Source organism: Lepidochelys kempii, chromosome 4 (assembly GCF_965140285.1).
Source record: "Lepidochelys kempii isolate rLepKem1 chromosome 4, rLepKem1.hap1, whole genome shotgun sequence".
In the NCBI taxonomy this organism is placed as follows: Eukaryota; Metazoa; Chordata; order Testudines; family Cheloniidae; genus Lepidochelys; species Lepidochelys kempii.
In genome coordinates this window covers 67,301,703-67,324,511 of record NC_136383.1, presented here as the reverse complement: position 1 = coordinate 67,324,511, position 22,809 = coordinate 67,301,703, and the positions used below count along the sequence as shown (strand labels likewise).

Below are 22,809 nucleotides of genomic sequence, written 5' to 3'. Positions count from 1 at the left end.
GCATAGAGAGTGTATGGTTTGGCCAATGTACATGGCAGAGGGGGCATTGCTGGCACATGATGGCATATATCACATTGGTTTAGATATGTGTTACTGATGCAACGTATTGGCAGAAGCAGGCACGAGGAATTTGGATATTTGCATCTTCAAGAATATTTCTTTATTTTATGTTTCCCATCTCCAGTTCAGATAAGCAAACAATAGTATCCCTTTTAAACATACACAAAGAACCTGGCCATTAACATCTTGAAACCTACCATGTATGTATGTTGAGAAAGTTTGACCAAAATGATAGCTTATGTATAATTTTTCAAACCTGAACTGTTGGGTGCTTTTTGTTAGAAGATATTAAAAAACCCAAAAGCACACTTATATAGTCTCACACGCTGCATGTTCTGATTATCTCTTTTTCAGTGCCATGGAGATTCAAAATGCAAAAAGGTAATATGAGTTGACTTCTATGTGGGTCTTCTATCTTAAGTGGTCTTTTGCAAAACTAACATTGTTTTGTTTATTTCTCTTGGGTTTGATTAACTATTTATTTCTTGTCACAGTGTTTTCTTACGTTTTGTTAGTTTACTATAAGTAGTGTGGCAGGCCAACACATAGCAGCAAAAAGTTTGGAACAGCAGTGCTTTGCTTGATTTTGTCCCTTAAAAGGAAAATCTCAGTAATACAGTGGCAGTGATATTTCATTCCTACTTGCAGTTTCAGGGAAGTCCTAGACAGAGAGTGTGTTCCAAAAGAAATCCAATCTGCTCCAGTGAAAACAGTTTGATTAGTGCTAAACAAGTCTTTCATCCAATTATGTTAATGATACTGTCCAGATACAAGTCCCCTCAAAGCCCTATGCTGGCACACAATCAGAAAACCTTTAAATAGCAGTGCCTTGGAAGTCTATTAGCATCACAGCAATAGTCATGATGCAAGAATTGTACAAGTCCCGTGAATCATATCTAAGGTCCACATAGCAACCCCATTTACTTTAAATAACTTTGCACTCTGAAAAAACTGCTTCTGGTCATATTTGAATCAAGGACTCTTAAATATAAATTTTTTTGCAACTCAGACATGCTATCTGTCTTCTCTGTGCAGACTAATGTGTTCATTTTGAGTGTGTGTGTGTGTGTGTGTGTATATATAGATAGATATAGATATATAAATCTTTAAGTGAATAGAGTTGCTTAGAATTTTGGTTCAAAGCCACAGTTTCAGTGACCTGTTTTAACTGGACACGTGATATTTGTGGATAAGATATTTGTGCATACACTGATGTATGCAAACAGGTATTTGCATGATTAATTGGGCAGATTGGCTAATTATGTGCCTAACTATCCTCTTGCATGTGCAATTACTCAGTCTACACATATATGCATGATTTTGTGCATGCAAATTGATGTAATCACAAATGTTTCAAGTAAAATTAAGCTGGAAATGTAGCCCATGATGTTTATACATGTACACTTAATGTTACTTTTTTTAGTACCAGCAAAGACTATATCTGGAAGGGAAGGGAGGGGAGGAGGGGGACTTGTGCGCTTTATATTGTGCCCAAGAGCATACTGGCCACTTCACTGAAGACCTAGAAAGACACCTTACAATCTGTGTTTTACTATGACAAGTAAGGATGACAAAACAGTAAGAAGAGAATGAGATCAGGAAGAATTATAGTAATGCAATGACAGTTACTCATAGTCAGCATGTGCACATCATAGTAATTCTGGATTTTTCCCCCTTCTAATTCTATTAAAAATAATAAAGAAAATAAAGATATGACCGACTGAATATTAATTACTCATCTATTCTGTATACTGATTTTTTTCTCTCTACACTCTTTAATGTTCACAATATGTTGCTATACCCAAGAATTGAAACATTAAAATATCCTTATTTTGTAATAGATACTCTGCTGCTCATAGGGAAAAAGTACAGTTGAGCTTTTATACTGGTATATGTGGAGGTTTTCTTTAATAAGTTTATTTATCCCTTGTGAGTTAAAATTGGGACTATGGATTGATATTTAGGTTCAATAGAATTTAGTATTTTTATAATTATGATATTGGTTTATTAAGTCTTTTTTTAAATTTTATTTATATACTTTCTCATGGTTGTGCAAAACTGTGGGGCAAGGGGTCAAACAATAAGGGGGGAATCAGACAATTATTTAATGAGAATAGACCGATTCAAAAAGTTCAAACTTTGTAACAGTTAAAACACATAATACTAACATCACATCAAATATACAAAGTACATATCCTTAAATAAAACTCTGATAAATTCTGAAGTAGTATTTTTTTTTACTTTGCCTGTTTGTAAATAATATAATAATAATAATCATTAAAAATATCTTTTCACCATTGAAATGGTGTATGTGTATGAAGAAGTCCATGTTTATCGACATACTGACAAAAGATTCAATTTTCCAAGCCTATTTACAATTCAAACTCCGTAACTTTCCAAGTAATCGTATACTGTATGTTAGTTCAAGCCATCATCAACATGTAGTAATGGTTATAATTCAGTTTAGTTTATATAATATATATCCTCTCAACTCTTCACATGTCAAAGGCTCATACATATTTTCATTCATGAGCTGGAGGCTACATACCTTGAAAAACTGAGAATGGTAAAGGACAGCCCACACGTCTTTTGTATTTTAGATAATATATGTTTGTAAGAAAGTATTGGTATGCATCAGAATGGAAACCATTACTAATAATTAAGAAGTGTACATGTTTTCAGATGCAGTAGTTTTGTTTTTGGTGTAAGACAGTTTGGTTTTCAAAATTTCCCATGTCAGTATGTTTAATTTCAAACAGGGAGGTACAGATCACTTGTAAAGAATGTGCTTTATACATCACCAAAGGAAGGTCGATATCAAGTTCTTATATGGCTTCATTAGCATCGTGTTGGAGGGCCTGATATTTTTTAAATGTATTTATCCTCACAAAACCCCTGTAATGTAGGGCAGTGCTGCTGTTCCCCTTTTTACAGATGGGGAACTGAGGCTCAGAGACGTTAAATTACTTGCCCAAGTCACATAGGAAATATGTGGTGGACCAGGAAACTGCACCCAGGGTCTATCATACTAGGCTAGTGCCCTAACCACTGGACCACCCTCCCTCTCTCAGTACTGTAGTATGTGCTGTGTTTGCTCACGTAAAAAAAAAAAAGTAAGGCGAATATATGTAGTTTAAGCAAAATATTTTTTTTTACTTTTATTTCTCATACAACTGTATAATGGCGTTGCATGCTGGGAATCTGAAAACATCCTATAGATGAAAAACAATGGATAACGGATCAAATTACACTGATGCACAAGTGAAAGCGTGACAGTTTCAGAGGAGTGAGGACGGAGGACGTAGCTGTCATAGGTTATTAGTGCACTGGCTGTTCGTATCTAGAGATCTGATTCAGATTTGTCTTGGTTACAAGTGAGATGAGATTAATGGTGTTAACATAGTCTTCAGTTGATGCTAGTCTACACAGAGCAATTCAGTTTACCAAAATGTGTCATGAATGACTCAGTATTCCGGAGAGAATGACAGGAATATTGCAGTCAAAACTAAGGTACATTTGCAGATCTATTTCCCCAATTCAGCAAAGTTTCTAAGCATGTTCTTAAGTGTTTTCTGGGGCCTGTAGATGGGGCCTGTGATCTGGGGCCTGTAGATGGATATTTGTGTCCTGTAGCTATATATCTAGTTCTGACTGGCTTTCTGGGCAGGTTTGACTTGCATAAAAGCATTTATTCTGCAGATAATTTAAGCTGTCATTGATTTTTGGCAGTAGTAAGTGCTATTTTTTATGTGCAGTGGGCTTGATTTCCTTTACATTAACACGTTTACACTGTTCTAATTCATAATTTACACACACACAATATTTGTACACACAGTTAGGCATATAAATTATGTCTTGACACACTTTAAACTCCCTTTTCACTGCCAGAGTGGTGTAGAGAAGCTATAGCATAAATGAGAATCCAGGCCAGTGTGTTTTGACTACCAGCAATTCAGCATCAGGTATATGTGTATGCCCCTGCACATTTTTTACTTCTTTCACAAATAAATTGAAGGGTGCTATTTTTTTAGTTTTCTTTAATCACTTTAGACAAGTAATTCTCAAACTGTGACTCAGGAGCCACCCGACGATTAGCAGAGCCTTCTTGGTTGTCTGCATATGAAACACTTTGAGAACCATGGAATGGAAGAACAGGGAGAAACTTTCATTCTATGGACTTCCTCACAATATCAGTTTAGAGACTCGCTGCTAAGGACACAGCCCAGTGGATTGAGACTGTGTTGCAGATTTCTCGGATTTTTTTTCTTCTGTTCCTTAGTAAGATTCCGAGCAGATAAATAATGCATAAATAAATGCATAGAAATCACCGATTATTATTTTATTCTCTTATTTATATAAACCCAATAGTGTGGTAGGCATTTTACATTTTCCTCATGTTCGCCCATTTATTTGTATGCGCACCTGCTGGATTTTTTTCCGCTACAACAATAGGAATAGGTGTTACTACATCTTCTTTCTCAGTCATTTTTTGCTTACTGTAAAGAGTTAGGTATTGAGATATCATGGAGGTGCCCAGTGATAAGTGTCATCTAAAAGCTGTGGGAGAGAGACAGTGTAGAAAAGATGTTTTTACCAACTGGAACCTAATACACAAGGTCCTCAGGTGACTAATAATTATAGTGTGAATATAAATGCTTTTATAAATACTGTTGCTTATCAGGTTACATGCTTTTTGTTTGTTTACAGTATGAAAGAGGCTGGTTTAGGCCATAAACAATGGAGAGGTGGTCCCATTTCTTCAAATTGCAAGCAGTGTCCAGTAGTTTATACCAATCCTGTTTGTGGATCAGATGGTCATACATATTCTTCTCAGGTAAGAATAAAATAATCAAATTATTCATTAATTTGGTGCTAAAGTCAATTTATATTTCCAAAAACAGTCAAATATCCCAATGTTTAATAAAAGGAAGCAGTTATTTATCTTGATTTGAATAGCATAAAAAGCTATCCTGGGCTGACACCCACAAAAAATCCAAAACATTGTGAGACTAAAAAGCAGAACAGCAACAAATCTCACCCAACATAAAACAAATAGTTATTTTATTTATTGATTGATTGCTGTTTCCCTACCTCAGATTTCAGAAGAAATCCTACTCCCTCCCCCTCTCTACCCAGCTCAGACTTCATAAATGCCTGTTCAAAGATGGGTTTTGCAGCATGGCCTGAAAATTCAAGCTGTTTCAGACCTATGGAGGGTAAACTGCAAAGTCAAGGAAGAATCCCTTACTCACAATTCCCACTTTTTTAAATCAAGGAAACTCAGGCCAGGCCCTTCTGCAAAGTGTGACTGTGGCAGTGGTGAATGAGGAGAGAAACAGTCATCCATGTAGATAGGTCTCAGGCTATTATGGGGAAAAAACAACACTTTAAACTCTACCCACTGGCCACCAGTAGACCGCAACTGCAAATTCTGGGACAAAGATGTCATGCTCACTGTGAGATATTAATAATAAGCAAGCTGCTTCATTCTCCCCTAGATGCAGTTTCCTAATGGGTTTAAGGTGTGACACGTTACAGTAGTCTAATCTCGAAGTGACAATGGTATGGATTACAGTAGTCATGTCTGCATCTAGAAGAAAAGTTTGCATCCCATGGACTAGGCATACATGGAAAAAAGCAACTGGAAATTTAACCAGGTCCACAAGTTACAAACTGCATTGAAAATTATGTGCATACTCTTTTACACTCATATGGGGCTGGTGCTAAGTATAAATTTAGCCAAATCCTTTAATTGCACCTTAGATTTACATGGATGTTCTCTCAACAAACTTACTCTTATTCGTACCCAAGTATCTCCCAAACACTGACTGAGACACTTGACTGCACTCTTGAAGCTGGATAAAAAGGAGATACAAATCTGAATGTCATCACCATACTGAAAGCACTTCATTGTGGCGATAACACTCAACTTTATATCTCCAAAAGAAGGGTGGTCCTGCTCAGCTTTGATAAGATAAGCACGTCAGGATATGACCAACATTTCATTCTCAGTTCTTATGATTTTATCCTGAATCTCATTATATTTAATACATTTCTTAAAGCTCCAGCCCTTGGAGTCAAGAGATTTATGTGAGAAGCTCAGAATTCATGTTTTTAAAAGTCAGATTCTAGCCTTTGTAGTTGTAGAGAAAAGCTTGGAAATGTGACCTGTGTGCACTTTAAACTCTCAGAAGGCAAACAAAAAAGAACCCCAAACTGACTATTGAAAAAAACCTCATGATTTCTAAGCCAATGTCCTGAGTTGTTGGAGGCTCTGAATGCTTGGGACTGGAAATACTGTGCTCTTTTAAAATGAGGATATACTATTTTGACTTTAGTGTTTGAGAAATAGTCATAAATAATTCACAGTAAATTACTTGTTGCATGCATATATATATATATATATATATATATATATATATATATATATGGGAACTATTAAAACCTGTTTGAAACGTGCTTAAATCATGCCAAATATCTTGTCATTGTTTAGTAATTCCATATGGTAGCACTCAAAGGGCCAGTCAGGAAATGGGCCCCAGGTCTACGCACTGCACATGCAGAGAAAAGAAGATGGTCCTTGTCTCAAAGATCTTATCCTCTAAAAAGCCAGACAAACAGAAATAGATTAACAAATAATAACTAATTGTATTAAAAGTATAGAATTTACATATTACAAAATCTCCCAGCCCTGTTCCCCACCTCTGTACTGGTGCCAAAGCCAGATTGTGATTTTTCAGAGTGTATCATCTTCCTTTAGGGTGACCAGACATCCTGATATTAGGGGCTTTGTTTTATATATGCAACCATACGCCGCCTCCCACCCCCCAAAAAAGTGTCCTGATTTTTCCCACTTGTTTTCTGGTCACCCTATCTTCCTTCTATCCTACCCTCATCCCAAAGGAATTACCTGTCTTTGAAGAGAATTCAAAACAAAACAAACCTAGAAGTTCCTGAATGCCTCTTTCCCAGCCATTTCTTCCCCAGTCCTTTTATGTGGGAGTGAGCAAGACTGCTAACTACTCCCTAAGGGAAGAGACAGGTGACCTTTCTTTGCCTACAACATTTTTCCAGCAATGGTGGTTGTTCCTAGCCATTTCTTCCTTATAGGGGTACAATTGCAGAGGATGCGAGAAAGGTATGGGAGGAGATTTTTAACTCCTGAAACATGTTTGAGTATCTCCAGAAATCTTAATTTTTCATATCTATATGTTGGTGATGGTTTCATGTTTGGCTTGTGAAGTACCTCAGTATTCAGAGCACAGTATTCAGAACACCGTGGCACAGGAGTTTCAGATATTCTAACAGCAGCTATACATGCATTGTGCAATTAAGAGCTTCAGAGAGGGTGGAATGAGAGCTTTTTCTAAAAAACTTTGAAAATTCTCAAATTAAAAAGACACATACAGCTCAGTGAAAGCTTAATATTGTTCTATGTAATGGGGTTCATGCTATGCCCTTGGGTATTTGGCCCCTGGGCCTCCCTCTTCCATGAGTCAGGGACCACCTCAGTCTGGTGCAACACCCATGCTCTTTATTCTCATAACGTTTCCGACCACCAGTTCCCAACTATATACAGGCGTCACAGCTACTTTTCCTACAACAGGCCTGGCCATCAACAGACTAGAAGGCTCCAACTTCTTTCTGTGCCTGACCTTTCTCTTTCCTTCTCCCACTTCTCTGGCTTCCTCCCAGCCTTTATAGCTCGGGGCTAATAAGACTGGCAGGTGCGGCCAGTTACCAGGCAGATACAGAGCTATTCACCCAACCCCAATCCATTCCCCTTAATTGGGGCTGGAGTGGCAGGAGCTGATTAAGGGCTTTTCAACCAGCACCCTGCCACATTCTACAATATAGTTACTTTCTTTTATTGGGAATGTATTTGTCAATGACTGCAAATGGTAGAATACATTTTCTGAACACAAGTCAATAAAGGATATCCGTGTTATAGAACTGTGCAGAGCATTGATATAATTTCCCCATGGACATTGATTTGGAAATACCATGCCCTGTTCTTTCAGATTAAGCCCATACCATGTTTGCTGTTTGAACTGCATAATTGTCAAAACTTTAAATGTGCTTTTGGTTCCCAAAAACATAAGTGAAGTCATATGTGGTAAATGAGCCACAGTGAAAAAACATTTTAAAAGATTGTCTTCAAAACTGAGATAATATAGAGCTTGATAATGCCACATATCTTGCAGTGATTTCAGCGGGACAAATGAGCAGGCTAATGTGCTACTCAGCAGGAGTATCTGGCCCATAATTATTAACATTCAGTCAGTGTAAAGGAAGAGTGGAAAAGTCAAAAGCTTATTACAGAATGAAGGAGACACTAAAAGGGGGAAAAATGCATAATGAAATGTTGACTAATAAAATCAGCATCAGCGACTGTACAGGAAGAATTTAATTTAAAGGGACACTGTAGTTTTCTTATCTACATTGCATTTTTGACAACATCTTTTGTTAATAAAAAAATTGTTACAAATATTTTCATTATTGGTCATGGTTTACCTTCTGCGTTTCTTGCAACTTGGGCAATGAAAGTAGATTAGTCAGTTTTCAGTCAATTTTACATACAGATACTCAAACACTGCCATAATGTAAGGGATTGTTTATTTTAAATATAGCTCTATTAATTCATAATTATAAAACAGATTTTTCTATCCATATATTGAATGCTACCTTAATCTATATGTAGTGCCTTGGATTTCATACATACAGTGTAATTGACTGCTCAACATTTATTGCAGGTGTGGGATGATCTAGCCCTAATAATTACAGAATAACAACACATTCAGTATTTTTAAAAGGCAGTGCTACAGAAACAAACTACGTTTAAAACAAAGTTTGCCACTTGCTTTTTGGTTTCATTCCAGCATAGCCTTGGCAATAAGCCACAAATCATTTTTTTATCTAGTGGCATTTTCCTTGAGGATGTCAAGTCCTTTTCACCCTGATAGCAAACTTTTACCAATTGATTTTCTTTCCTATTTATGAAAAGTATATCTGGTTGGTGGTATGTCTGCAGTTACTCTTAGAGAAGAAAGGACTCAGTTGATAGAGCATGTATCCATAAACATTTTTAATCACCTAAAAAATCCCAACAATAATCATGATTACAGGAAGACGAATTTGGTTCCTTACAATTAGGGAAATGAAGTTTAAATTAAAGACTATTTCTCAAAAATGTAATGGGTCCTAACTGTTTGGGGCTGAGTGGGGAGATCAAAGGGAAAGGAAATAGAAAAGATATCCATAATGTCTGGAAGATAGGCATGGACTCCTGGTGGTACTTTGCACTTAGATAATCAACAGGGTGTGTGTGTGTGGGTGTGTGTGTGTGTGTGTATACACACACACACACACACAACCAACTGTTGATTATCTATATATTATCTATATATATATACACACACACATATATAGTGATTTTTTTAACCTTCTGGTATTATGATTTGGAGTCACCAGAGATGTAAATGTGACTCGGTATGTTAATAGCAATGAATATGTTCATTATGTTGTTCTTGGCTGTGTGGAAATCTCAACTACTTGTTTTATAAATTTACATGAATCTAACTTTCTGCATGCTTAACTTAATTCCCCCCACATTTAATGATTTCCATTTTAAGGCCAGTGCTATTTTTATTTGGCGTCAGTGTATTTTTAGAAGTAGGTTTTGTTATGTTGGAAAGCTATCCACATGCCTTAATGTTGAGGGTAGGAAAAAAGCTTATTTGGAGGAGTCTTTAGAAATAAAAAGTAAGTAGAGTTGTTTAACCTTTCTGGTGTACCCTATTATAAATGTGAAATTGATTGAATCCCATCTGCTTAATCAACTTCATGTGATATTTTCAAACATGTTTGAGCTGTTGGCATTTTCTTTCTAGTTCAGAAAAGATGATAAACCAAAGCTGTGTACGTATTCAGTCTGCATAACCTGTAGGATTATTTGATTCATATTAGTCCAAACTGGTATCTTGTGGAGAGGTTAGCTGTCAGAACGTTTAAATATTGACTCCTTTATTTGGTAACCATAAATAGAAACAACTTCACATGTGCCTGATTGAGCAGACATCAGTCATGCTGTTCTTAATTAGACTGATTTTTTTAAAATGAAACTCTATTGGAGTGGACACAGCAGTATACGAGACACAGACGAAAATAATGTGATTTTAATGCTGGGCCACATAATCTGTAAGAAATAAATCTTCTGGCACACACCTACCCAGTCAGGTAGGTATTGAAACTTTGCCATCTGAGAGGTCTTGTAAATGATATTCTTTCAGGAGATAAAAGTTCATTCTACCAAATCCTTACAGAAACTTAGAGATCTTCCCTAGTTATAGCTCTCCTTGACCAATATTACATTGATTGTGACTGCATCTATATCCTCAATCCCAAACTAATCTGTGAACCTCCTTATCTGCTAGCCACCCACCTGTGTACCCAGGGGATTATACCGCAGATTCAGACCTCATCTGGTGCTGCATGTTAGATTAACCCTGAAAGAACAAACTGGAAACATGCCTACTGAAGCCAAATATCCCTGCCTCCTCGATACTATTCCATCATATATGTATATGATGGAATAGTATCGAGGCAATTTCTGCACCAAGGATTGAGATAGATAGATAGTTAAATATATATCAGTCCTTGGTGCAGAAATTAACTATTATTATGACTATTTTATTTAATAGCATGCATTTCTAAAGGGCCTTCACTTTAGTTACTGGTTGCATAGTTTATAAAATTGAATGTCTTTGAAGAATTTTTGCAACGTGTAAGGAAGAAGAAGCTTTCTATATCATTTAAACTGTGTGTCTTATTAAGCAGCAACAGAAGTATATTTGCCAGTGATAGATATTCATGGGTGATAAGATTCACAGCTTCTACTGACTTCATTGGTAAGTGAAAGTTCCAGGTGTTCACCATCTCTCAAAATTTGTCCAAAAGCTATTTTTCCCCATCTAATTTTTTTTAACAAAGCACCATCATATTCCAGTTTCAGCCTTTATCTTTTTCTTTTTTAAATGATGATAAAAGGGAAGAATATCTGTAAAACTCGTTTCATATGCTGCCCTTGTAATCCACAGAAGTGGCTCTTATCAGTCCCTAATGACCTTTCTAGTTTAAACTCAGAACCAGGACTCCGTACTCTTCCATTTCGTCAGCTGCTTTTGACACCATCATTTCTTCTTAATGTCTTTTCCTCCTTTGGCTTCTGTAATTCTGTCATCTCCTGTTCTCCTACCTCTCTTCTCCTTCATTGTGTCATTTAGAGGATCCTCCTCCCTCTAACTTTTTGTGGGTGTTCCAAAGGAGATCCCCTCCTCTTCTTCTGCTACCCCTCATCTCTGGATGATCTTATTCACAAATGCAAGTTGTTCTATTATCTCTATGCTGAAAATTCACATCTACCTCTCCATTCTCTATTTGTCTCCTTCTGTCCAAACTAAACTTTCAGCCTGTCTCTCTGACATCTCCTTGTGGATGTCCATCTGTCAGTATAAAATCAATCTGGTCAAAGCAGAACTCTTAATCTGTCCCTAAAAGCCCTCCTTACTTTTTCAGTAACTGTGCACAACACCCCATTCTCCTTGACATTCAGGCCCATAACATGGGTGTCATCTTTGACTCTGCTGTCTCTCTAGGCCCTCACATCCAGGTCATGTTTTAAGTCCTGCTACTTCATCCTGTGTAGCATCTGTAAGATGAGCCTTTCCTCTCTGTCCATGCAGCTCAATCTCTTGTCCTGGCCCTCGTCCTGTGTCTGACTGTTGCAACATCTCACTCTCTGGCTGTGAAAAAACCCATCTTGGCCTACTTATATCCATTCAAAATGCTGCTGCGAAGATCATTTTCTCGGCCTGTTGCTTCCACTATGTCATCCCTCTCTTCAAGTCTCTGCACTGGCTCCCCTTTATCAAATCAAACACAAACTATTTGAGTCCCCACCCTACCCATTATCTCTTCTACCACACTGAGACATCAATGCATGCCCTTGTGCTGCAAAAGATCCCAGCATCCATCACCCTTTTTTTAAATTTTTAAACAAGCACCTCCATGCTTTCTCCAGTGCTGCCATTTATGCAATATGCCATAAATACCATTGAATCCACTTCACTGTCCTCCTTCAGATACCAATTTAAAACTCTTCTCTTCTGATGCCTACAAAAAAATAGACAGTAGTCCGCTTGTTTGCTGTGACCACTGCTCATCATGCTGACCAGTGTCATTTCATTGGTTCCTTGTGCTCCCCCAATTGTTTTATCCATCTATTGTCTATCATGTTACACTTGAATTCCAAGTTCTTCAAGCCAGGGACTGTCTCTTTGTCTTGCTTAAGACAATGGGGCCCTGGTCTCCAGGTACCACTGTAAGACAAATAAGTATGGACTAAGAAAAGTCTAGCATTAAGCACTTACTTTTCAAAACCTTGGCCAAAGGCTTTTGTAAAGTTGAAGCTTGTTTGGAGATCCAAAACATACAGAGTCAAATTAAAAGTTTCTTCTTCACTCAGCCATATCCGAGGGTCATGGTTTAGACCCTTAAAGGCCACAAGTATCCCAAAATATATGTTGAACGCTACTAAATTTATCACTATATTAATATTTTATGATTAGGGAATGTAGCCATTTGTCAAGAACTGAAACTATCTTTCCATATTAAAGAGCGCCTTCAAACCTTCCCCAGAGACCCCCATTCCCATCATAACAGGATCTCTGTGTGCCCCGTCATTCCCCTGTGCCTCCTATGCTCCTCTCTATAATATGCTAGTTGCTCTGTGTTCCCTATTTCTCCCTTTTTCCCCCCATACCATTGTCCCCCATTCTCCACCTCCATGGTGGAGGCTCCATGTACTTCTTCATTGCTCCCTTTCCCCATAAAAGGGACCCCATGTTACCCTCCATCAGTGATTCCATGCGTCTCCCCACATTTCTCCTTCTCTCTAAGCCAGCGGCTCTGTGTCTGTCCCCACCATGACATGGGCTCTGTGTGTGCCTCCTTCCCCCCACCATTCTTATCTCCCAGACAGAAGGAAAAGAAATAAGTCATTCAGGGTGTCAACATTTTAAATTGTATTGGGAAGATAGGCAGAACCAGATGGGAGTATTGTTATTCTGGAAGGTGCTAATGGCTGCCATCAACTGGTTCTTTGACCTATGGTCTATTATGGAGGTGGTTGAAGCTGCGGGGTCTTCAAATGTAAAGAGTTACATTCTCTGTTTCCCCCTTCTGGTTGTCCAGTTTTCACCAAAATCAGTATGGTTCTGGCTACCGAGGCCTAGAACATTCCCTAAAAATTTGAAATTGATGGGATTTCAATTGTTCAATTGAACAATTGAACAATTGTGGGGTTCAAATGTTACTGTGTTATGGACCGAGAAAAGCCATTGTGTCTTTCAGACATTCATTCTACAGTACCTCTCTGTTGTACTGATAATTCCAGATCTAGTATCTTTTTTATCAGCTCCTTCTTTTCTGTCTCTAATATCAGGATCTTCCTCTACATGGGTAATCGTTGTTTATTTACTAGTTCTTTGTACTTGCAAAGGAGCAAGCTGTAAAATCTCAAACTCCCTTAGATATGCTTTTTTGGATTGTTTCATTGTAGCCTCTGGTGCCAGTAATAGCACTTCACCAGATCCTACATCTTTGCCATGTTGTCTTGGTTATGTTGTGGAGTCTCAGATTTCCCAACAGGTGGGTGGTGATTGCTAAGGTTAAGGCATAATGTACCATGGTTATTCATTGTAAGGTTTCACACAGTGAATAAACCACTTATTTGGATCTACAATACAAGAGGGTTGATGATAGTGACTGATATTTCTGTTCCCTAATCTGCTCTTGTGAAATCTATCCCAAAGTAAATAATTACTGCCACTGCAGAGAACAAAATCATAGCTTCAGTGAGCATGATACCTTGCCTTATAGTTTCTGTAATAGTTTTACCTTTCCGTAGGGTCAGCCAGACATTGCATAGACTAGGACCAAGTGTTAACTCAGCTACATTAGCAAGGGTGGTACTTGAATCCAGATTTTTCTTTAAAAAAAAAAAAAGAAACGCTTTGCTTGTTAATGCAAAATATTTAGTTGATCATCCAGAAAAAACTCTAAATAGAAAGTTCAGTAGTTCACTAAATGAATGAAATGTTTACAGATTTTTTTCTCCTTATGAAAATGTAACCCAGTCTAAAACCAGGATTTTTTTTCATATATATATTTTATTGACTTTGTGAAAAAATTAATAATACATTTTTTTTTAGAATAACAGTTTAATCTGGATGGGTGAGACAACAAGAAAATGGGACAGGCAGGAGAAAGGAAAATTTTCCTCAGTGTTTTCCATATCAGAGCACTGATGCCGAGTCATTTATAGATTTATATAGGGCTCGGATGCTTTAACTATCATCTCATGGAAACCTTTATTTGTGTGGTAACTTTGAAACAGGATTTTCAATACAACAAAAATCATATTACTTAAAGTTCAGATTTAAAGATATTAATAGATAGCGTTCATTTCTCAAACTGACATATTAGATCAAATTTATCACTAGTGGAAGATTGTTGAAAGAAATGGGATTTCACCAGATATGAATTTGGTCCAGTACAGTAGCTTTGACTCATCTATATTCATCAATATCAAATCAATATTGAAAATGGTGTCACTAGAACCACTGACTCCTAGGGAACTTTGCATACTAGCACTATAATCGGGCACAAGCACAGCTAAATGTGAGCACAGGTAAATGTAGTAGCTTCCATTAACTGTGTGGCTGTGTGTGGTATCTCCTGTGTTCTCTTGTGGCTGCATAGGCCAATCTGTGAGGAGCAGATGTCGTATAGGAATGTATAGGGTCCCACTGAAGCCTTGACATCATGCTTGGCCCCTTTTCAGTAAGTTTTCATGTCAGTCTGTCTTAAAGTGTTTAGTCTTTATTGATAGTTGCTCTCCATTCAGTGGCTGTGTCTTTGAAGTTTTTCATAGATACCAAGGTCAGAAGGGACCATTATGATCATCTAGTCCGACCTCCTGCACAACACAGGCCACAGAACCTCCCCACACGCTCCTGCGAAAAACCTCTCACCTATGTCTGAGCTATTGAAGTCCTCAAATCGTGGTTTAAAGACTTCAAGGAGCAGAGAATCCTCCAGCAAGTGACCCATGCCCCACGCTACAGAGGAAGGCAAAAAACCTCCAGGGCCTCTTCCAATCTGTCCTGAAGTAAAATTCCTTCCCAACCCCAAATATGGCGATCAGCTAAACCCTGAGCATATGGGCAAGATTCACCAGCCAGATACCCAGGAAAGAATTTTCTGTAGTAACTCAGATCCCACCCCATCTAACATCCCATCACAGGCCATTGGGCCTATTTACCACGAATAGTTAAAGATCAGTTAATTACCAAAATCATGTTATCCCATCATACCATCTCCTCCATAAACTTATCAAGTTTAATCTTAAAGCCAGATAAGTGTTTTGCCCCCACTGCTTCCCTTGGAAGGCTATTCCAAAACTTCACTCCTCTGATGGTTAGAAACCTTTGTCTAATTTCAAGTCTAAACTTTCCAATGACCAGTTAATGGTATGTATGCCACATGAATTGAGGTACTGCTTAAGTCTGTCTTTGAAATATTTACATTGACTACCTTTCCTGTGCTTTCCAAGTTTCAGTTCACTGTAGAAGACTTGTTTTAGGAAACTGTCATCACCCATTCTGATAACGTCACTTGTCCATGAGCTTTGGTGATCATTGCCTAGATGGTTGTTGGCTTTGCTTTTTCGAGGATGTTAGTTTTTGACACTTTGTCTTGCCAGCAGGCCTTCAAAATAAAGAAAAGATTGCCTCCTCCTGGAGAACTTTAACTATAACTAGACACAGGCAAACCAGTGAGCATTGCTAAATATAATAGCTTCCATTAGCACAATTATGTGGTAACAGATAATGGCATGGAGGGGAGCGTGGACAGACTCCAAGCTAACAGAAAAATTGATATGGGAGGACCAAGAGCCAAAAAAGGACATTCTCAAACCAATGAGCTCGGTGGAGAACTGGGAGAGTGCAGAACCCAAGAAAGCAATGAAACAGTTATCCAAGAAAGCAGTGTAGGAGATAATGATTAACTGTGTCAAGGACTGCAGGGACATCAAGAATAATAGAGAAGTCTGACTCAGACTTAACAAGTAGGAGTTCATTAGTGACCTAGACTTCAGTAGAGTGAAGATAGTCGGAAAGAAGGAGGAGGAAATAAGATAATTGAAGAGACAGGTGTGTTTGAAAAATGTGTTTTTCAACAAAGGGATCACAAGTGTTTACATATAGCCAAAAGGGAAGAAGACACAAGGGAAAGAACAAGACAGGAGTCAGGGGAGGGGCTTTTGAGGGGTTAGAGGCAGATAACAGTTGGAGATTTTGATGAGGATGGGAGAAAGAAGGAGAGGATAGAAATTTAGCCACTGTTTGTTTTTGTTTTTTGTTTTTTTAAATGGGTGAAGATGTAAGGAAGAAGATTTTTAGGCCCTTGTCTAGCAAAGGATTTAAACATACACTTAGACTTTTCTGGATCAGGGCCTCATGGAGAAGGCCAGAATAAGATCTGGCGGTTATTAACCCAGAAAAAGTTTATTAAAAGCTTATTATTAAAAGAGAAAAGTTGTGACATATGATATTTTCTCCTTTCGCTTGCATATTGGGATGCTAGATTGTTAGATTCACATATTTCCTTTCTGCCGTGAACACATACTAATGTCCCAGAGGCACTGGGAGAGCCATGCCCTCATATATGGGCTTTGCGCATAGCTCCTGTCTATTTAGCAGCATTTCCAGACTGGTGACATTTTTGTGCAAAAATGAAAGCACATTCACCTCCTAGGGTATGAAGAGGTCTGGCCATTCTGCATGGGATTCTGAATACCACAGGATGATTAGGCTTGAAGAGGATTGTGTATTTATTGCTCCCTGTCACCTGTATGCTGTGCCCAACAGTTGTAATTGGGGGTTTAAAGGGGTCATTTTCCTGAATTTACCCTACACGCTGCAATATGTAGCTACAATGTGGTGCATTAAAACATGAAAAATCTCATTTTTGAATTGCCTTGCTTCTGCTGTTTTCTGTAATTTTCTTAATGCCAATTTAACGTTTATTTTTGTGTGTTCATTTAAACTAAACATCACTTTCAAGTGTACTGAACCAGAGAGACCAGTTTTTTCTTTGATGTTCCTCCTTGACTCCTCTTAACATTAATGGGAGTTAAATGTGTGCTCATCAAGAAGGAATAGACCTCTAAATTAAGTTCTGTTACTCCGACTGTCTCTGTTATGTTTCACAGCTTTATGGAGAGCTATAATTTCTGTGGGTTTTCATTTGCTGCACTTTTTGATTAATCTTTAATTTCTCCAGTAATTCCTTTTTTCCCTTCAGAAGAGGTCTTAAAACAATGTGTTTGTATAGCAAGCATAAAAGAAGACACATTTAACATTATTTAGCTATCTTGTTTTTGTTTTTCTGTGACAATTAATGGAATATTAAGCATCTGAAAAGCTACAGAACTGCAAATGAGGTAAAAAATGACTAGAGAAAATATAACTATTCAAATTAAAATGTATTAGAACTTGCAATTAGTTTAGAGATCAAACAGATCAAAGCGTTCAACTTCTAAGCAAAATATTCTTATGCATTGTTCACAAGCACTTAGTGACGACTTGAGAGACTGTAAAGTTTCAAGAGTCAACATCAAACACCCTATCACTAATTTAAAACTCTGCTCTTCCTGTGAACTAGTCATGATGTCACAGGATATGTCTACACTGCAATCAACACTGCAGCTGTCCTGTAAAATTACAGTGTAGACATTTAGGTGGAACTCTGAGGCTCAAAGCTGAAAGAGGACTATGGTTGTGATCTCTTTTCTCACAGGTCCCCTTCCCTCTAACAGGCCCAGGATTCCTGTAATACATTTAGTCATTTTCTGTAGGAAGGATTCCTCCTAACTTCAGCTGATTTCTGGCAGAGAGAAGAGCCTTTCAATTCCACTATTTTCTAAGCACCGCTACCTGGCCTGTTAGCTTATGTTCAGGGACTTTTCAGCTAGTCTGCTCCTATCTCCTTTCTTTATGGGAAGCTAGCCCCTAGCCTGTTTTTGTTTCACAAACAAACTTTCCCCAGTAAATAGTATAAAGTTAACACAGGCTAATTTGTGTCAACTTGCTCTTTAAGTGCACTCTGTCGTGCATTAGTTCTGGGGCCACAGTGACACTGGTCATTCCCTAATTATAATACGTTGATACTCCCTTTCTCCCTTGGGTGAGAAAGAAGTATGTCAGAATTGCTCTGAAAGCAGAGTAAGTAAGTCTATAAAAATGTAATGAGAGGGTTCAGAAATAACATAAGATAATATATACAAAATAAGAATTGTAAGAGCCCACAAGGATTTGAAACAATGTAAGAGAAGTTGAGACAGATCCTTGGGTGAGTGAAAGTGTTTGTTTTGTTTAGTCTGAAATTTGGAGAAAAAATATTTGACATATTTAAGTTGTGAAATGCCAGAAACAATTATTGGGACAGTTCAGACCCAGTCCTGGGGATCAGTTCTGTCTCCAATGAATATGAATATCTCCCCTTGACTTCAAGAGGCGTTATTCATAACCCATGTAGAGAAGAACATGCCTTGGAGTATTAAAATTTCACCTGTTCCCCCTGGAAGGGATTTCATGCCCAGCAGGATGAAAACAAATAAACACAGCATTCTGTAAAACACTTCCTTCCAACAGAACTGAGAGAATCCTTTGTATCTAGGACCACATATAAATAAGCTAAATATCTAGTATATTAAGTTAAAGTAAACTTTGTCATAGATTTTTAGAATTGCAAAAGAACAAAGGAGAAATAGCAGAGACCCTTTATCTGATATGTCACTTTCTGTATCTAGGTGAATTCCTAAGTTTTGAACCTACAAACATTTTTCATGTTGACAGATCATGCATTGACCGGTGTTTGACCTGAATATGAATCAGTTTGTGAGCTACCATTTCTGATTACCATACAGTATAGTTTAAATGTTTTTGACACTTAGACACTGGGATAACCAAGCATGGATTAACTAGGCCTGTCTGTATATGGTATTTGCATTACTTTTCTGTAATTAAAGACTAATGAGCATGCCCTTTATGTGATATTTTAGTTCACTTATAAATTTATAAATATTTCAACTTTGGGATAATTAGGTAAATTGAACTTGATTAATTAGTAATGCAATCAGTGAGTGTAGTATGAGAAAGTATATTACACCAAAAAGTGGAATTATAAAACATTTTAATAGGCCCTGAGTAGAATCTTTAACAAAAGTTCAATGTTTTGAGAAGCCAAATTCACACACACTTCTGTGTGTCTGTGTCTGTCTCTCTCTCTCTCTTTGTTATTGGGCGTGGGGTTGAAAGAGGGGAGAAAGAGGGCAGTTAGAAGCACCACTTATTATCCATGGTGCCTGATGCTTCCCACTATAAGACCCAGTTCTCAGTTGCTTGTAATTTCACTTGTTTATACTGAAATTGTACATGCCATCTGCCTTGACTGATTTTTTTGGAAATTTTCAGCCAAAACAGTCCATCCATTTCCGAGAATGAGAGTAGGGAAAATTACCTTGTTTTTGCCCATGTTAAAAACTTCTTAATGACCTTTTCTTTGGAAAGTTCTAGCGACCCTATGCTTTGAAGTAGGGCCTTGAAATTTGGCAGTCGGATGGCCTTTATGTCTGGGATATGCCTTTTGCAGTCCCTTTGAAATTCTGCCCAAATTTGGACAATTTATAAGCATTTAGAAAATCCCAATTTGCCCATGCTCTGTGCACAGACAGATTTGTAGCAGCTAAATTCCCTCAAAGATTATGTGTGACTGAGCATTCTTCAGCTTTGGGACTGAGTAAGACTTGACCTTCAATTGTAGCTTGGAGCTGCTGTGGGACATGCTGGGTCTGAGCCTGGGGCCTGAGACTTAGAGCAGAGACCCTTTTGTACTCTCAGTGGTTTCAATGCAGAGGGGAGAACAGCCCGATCCGCTTGGGTGTGGGGAGAGGCGATTGGGACAAGAAGTCAGGGAGTGGAATAAGGGAGTGGAGGCTGTTGAAGAGGGGGGAGAGAAACAGGGACTTGGAGTTGGGATGTCAGGAAAACTGGGATTGGGAGCCAGGGGCTGACATTTTCTAACTTTTGAGTGCTTGACTTTGCAACCTTAATAATTTTCTTTAACATAGTTCCTTGTGTGTAATATAGAGCAAAATACATAATCACACATACCCCAAGCGCACCAACCTTATGGATATATTTTAGATAGTTACAGGATAACTGTATTAATGCAGCTGTACTTGGGGGAGAGGAAGCATAACACGGAAATATTTACTGAGTTATTTTTCCTTTATCATTCCTTTATTGCTACTCTAAAGTTAAAACAACTTGCTTATTAAGTGTTTCTAGTGAAAATTATTTTAAAAAGTCAAACATGCTGAACACAATATAAAAAAGACCTCTTCCTTATAACCGGTGACACTTTGGAAAATCCCACTGGGCACCTACCTATATCGTTAAGTGCCTAAATAACAGTTTTAGGTGAGATTTTCAAAGGTAAGTGACTTCCTCAAGGTGATACAATAAATAGTATTAGAAACTAGGTGACCTGATTTATAGTCCCTTTTTAAAATCACTGCACTACACTGTGCTGAAGAAAGTTGGCAAGACCAAGAGCTATACAGGAGAATGAGTTTCCTGAGAACCGGAAGAGAATTGTTTATACAGATTTTCAGTGTGCCTTGTAAATTGCTTTCTCTGGTTCATAGCTTTATAAGCAATGTATCATCAGTTCTCTTTCAAGCACAATAGGCTTTTGATTTCTAAAGGTCCTGGTTCAAAAGCACATGTCCTTTTGTTTCTGGGTCAAAACATTACCTGTATTCCCCCAAGTGTTTTTTTGTTTTGTTTTTACAGTAGTGCTAATCTGCTGAAATAGCTTTAACCTATACTCTTATTGAATGAGTAGGTAGAACACTGGATTAGTGGTTAGTGTAAAATAAAAAGATCATCAACTGATGCTGATCATAAACTAAAATACTTTAGACTTTTGGAGGATGTTCAGTTTTAATACATAATTTTATAGTTTTAATTCTTGTGCTCTAAAGCCTAAAAACATGTTTGTCAGCATTTTGCACTAACTACTAATCAAATTTGTTACCTACAAACATGTCTGTAATTCTTATAAGAGCCTTCAGAAAAGCACAAACATATTTAATATGAGGTTTTGAGCTAAAAACGTAGTCAACTGGAAATAATGCCCAAGAACTGCTGATGCTATGATATCATTGGGATTCTTTCCAGTTGATTAAGTGAGGTTTTTAGTTCAAAACTTTATATTAAATATATTTCTGCTTTTCTCAAGGCTCTTATAAGAATTATATATGGACATAATTATTTCTAAATTGTACTAAAAACGTTACTTAAAGTTAAGGCTGCAAAAGTGAGTTTGCTTTCAACATAAATGCTGAAGATACAGGAAATCACCAGTTTATACAACACGATATTCAGAATGATGTCGTTTCACAAAACATATACTCAAAACATCCAAACATATTCAACTCCACAACTCTTTCACTTCCAGCATGCAGCTTCCCACATCCAAATCTTCAAAATTACATGTATATGCCAAAATAAATGGGTAGTCTTGAACACAGTGTCTGTGAGGGGAGCTTACGGGTTATGGGGAGAGCTGAGAGCAGAAAGTTGAGAGAAGAGGAGTCATGGGGTTGGGAGGGGGACAGCACTGGTGTTTCGAGAGGAATTCTGGGAAGCCCTAACCCCTCTTCAACAGAATTTTCCTGTCCTGAGGAAATCCCATGATCTGCAGTGTTCATCAGGACAAAGATCTTCCTGGTTCCCAGAGGGCTTGGATACTTTTTTTTTTTTTTTGAAATTCAAAGCCCTATTGGATTGAGATTCACAGGACAAGATCTCCCTACCCTCTAATGGGCTTACACTTTCTGTGGTGGAAAATTCATCTGGTCACCCAGTGAAGAGAAAGGAAAGGGATCGTAGAAAGGACTATTTATTGCCTCTACCCCCAGAAGACCCCATGAGTATGTTCTCCTGAGGAGAGCCCTGTGGAAGAGGTGACAGAAGCAGAAGTGAAGAGCTGAGGAGCAGGAGGTTATAGGAGGCGAGAGTTGAGTGTGGTATGGAGCAGCATGGGGAAGTAGGCAGTGTGAGTGAATGAAGCTGTGCGACGGGGAATAGGAAGGATGAGCAAAGTTGTGAAGATGTAAATGACATGGAGATCTTTGCAAGCATGGGGTCATGGGTAAGGTCTTACACAGAAGAACTTTTCCTGCAACATTTGAGGGTCACAGGAACCTGGAGGAAGGAAGCATGAGAGGGATAAGTGTGAGTTTTTTTTTCTTAGAGGAAAGCAGTTGTGTGGGGTTGGAGGGGATGTTCCAAGCCCCTGTACGCTCACAGCCCCTTTGTTTAATTGCTTACATTTTAATTGGTGGGGGCTGGAGGTGGTGGTAGTGCAAAGCACTATGGAAAAAGAGAGAGAGAGAGTGTGTGTGTGTGTGTGTAAATTAAGTCATATTGGAGGGACAGAGACTTAGGGGGTCTCCCACTCCCATGATCCAGACACTCTGTATCACTCATTCCCCTGCTCCAGATACCAGAAAGCGTGGTTAGAACTGAGGAGCAGGGCCTGAGAATAGACATGGAG

At 38.1% G+C, this 22,809-nt stretch overlaps 1 protein-coding gene across 2 annotated transcripts in view; it reads left to right on the top strand.

Annotated features, from left to right (window-relative positions):
* SPOCK3 (SPARC (osteonectin), cwcv and kazal like domains proteoglycan 3) overlaps nucleotides 1–22,809 on the top strand; it is a 386,051-nt gene that overhangs the window by 254,753 nt on the left and 108,489 nt on the right. For both annotated transcript variants that reach the window (XM_073341561.2, XM_073341560.2), the window contains exon 5: nucleotides 4,768–4,894. In XM_073341561.2, the coding sequence (XP_073197662.2) occupies nucleotides 4,768–4,894 (127 nt within the window). The remainder of the gene's footprint in view (nucleotides 1–4,767; nucleotides 4,895–22,809) is intronic.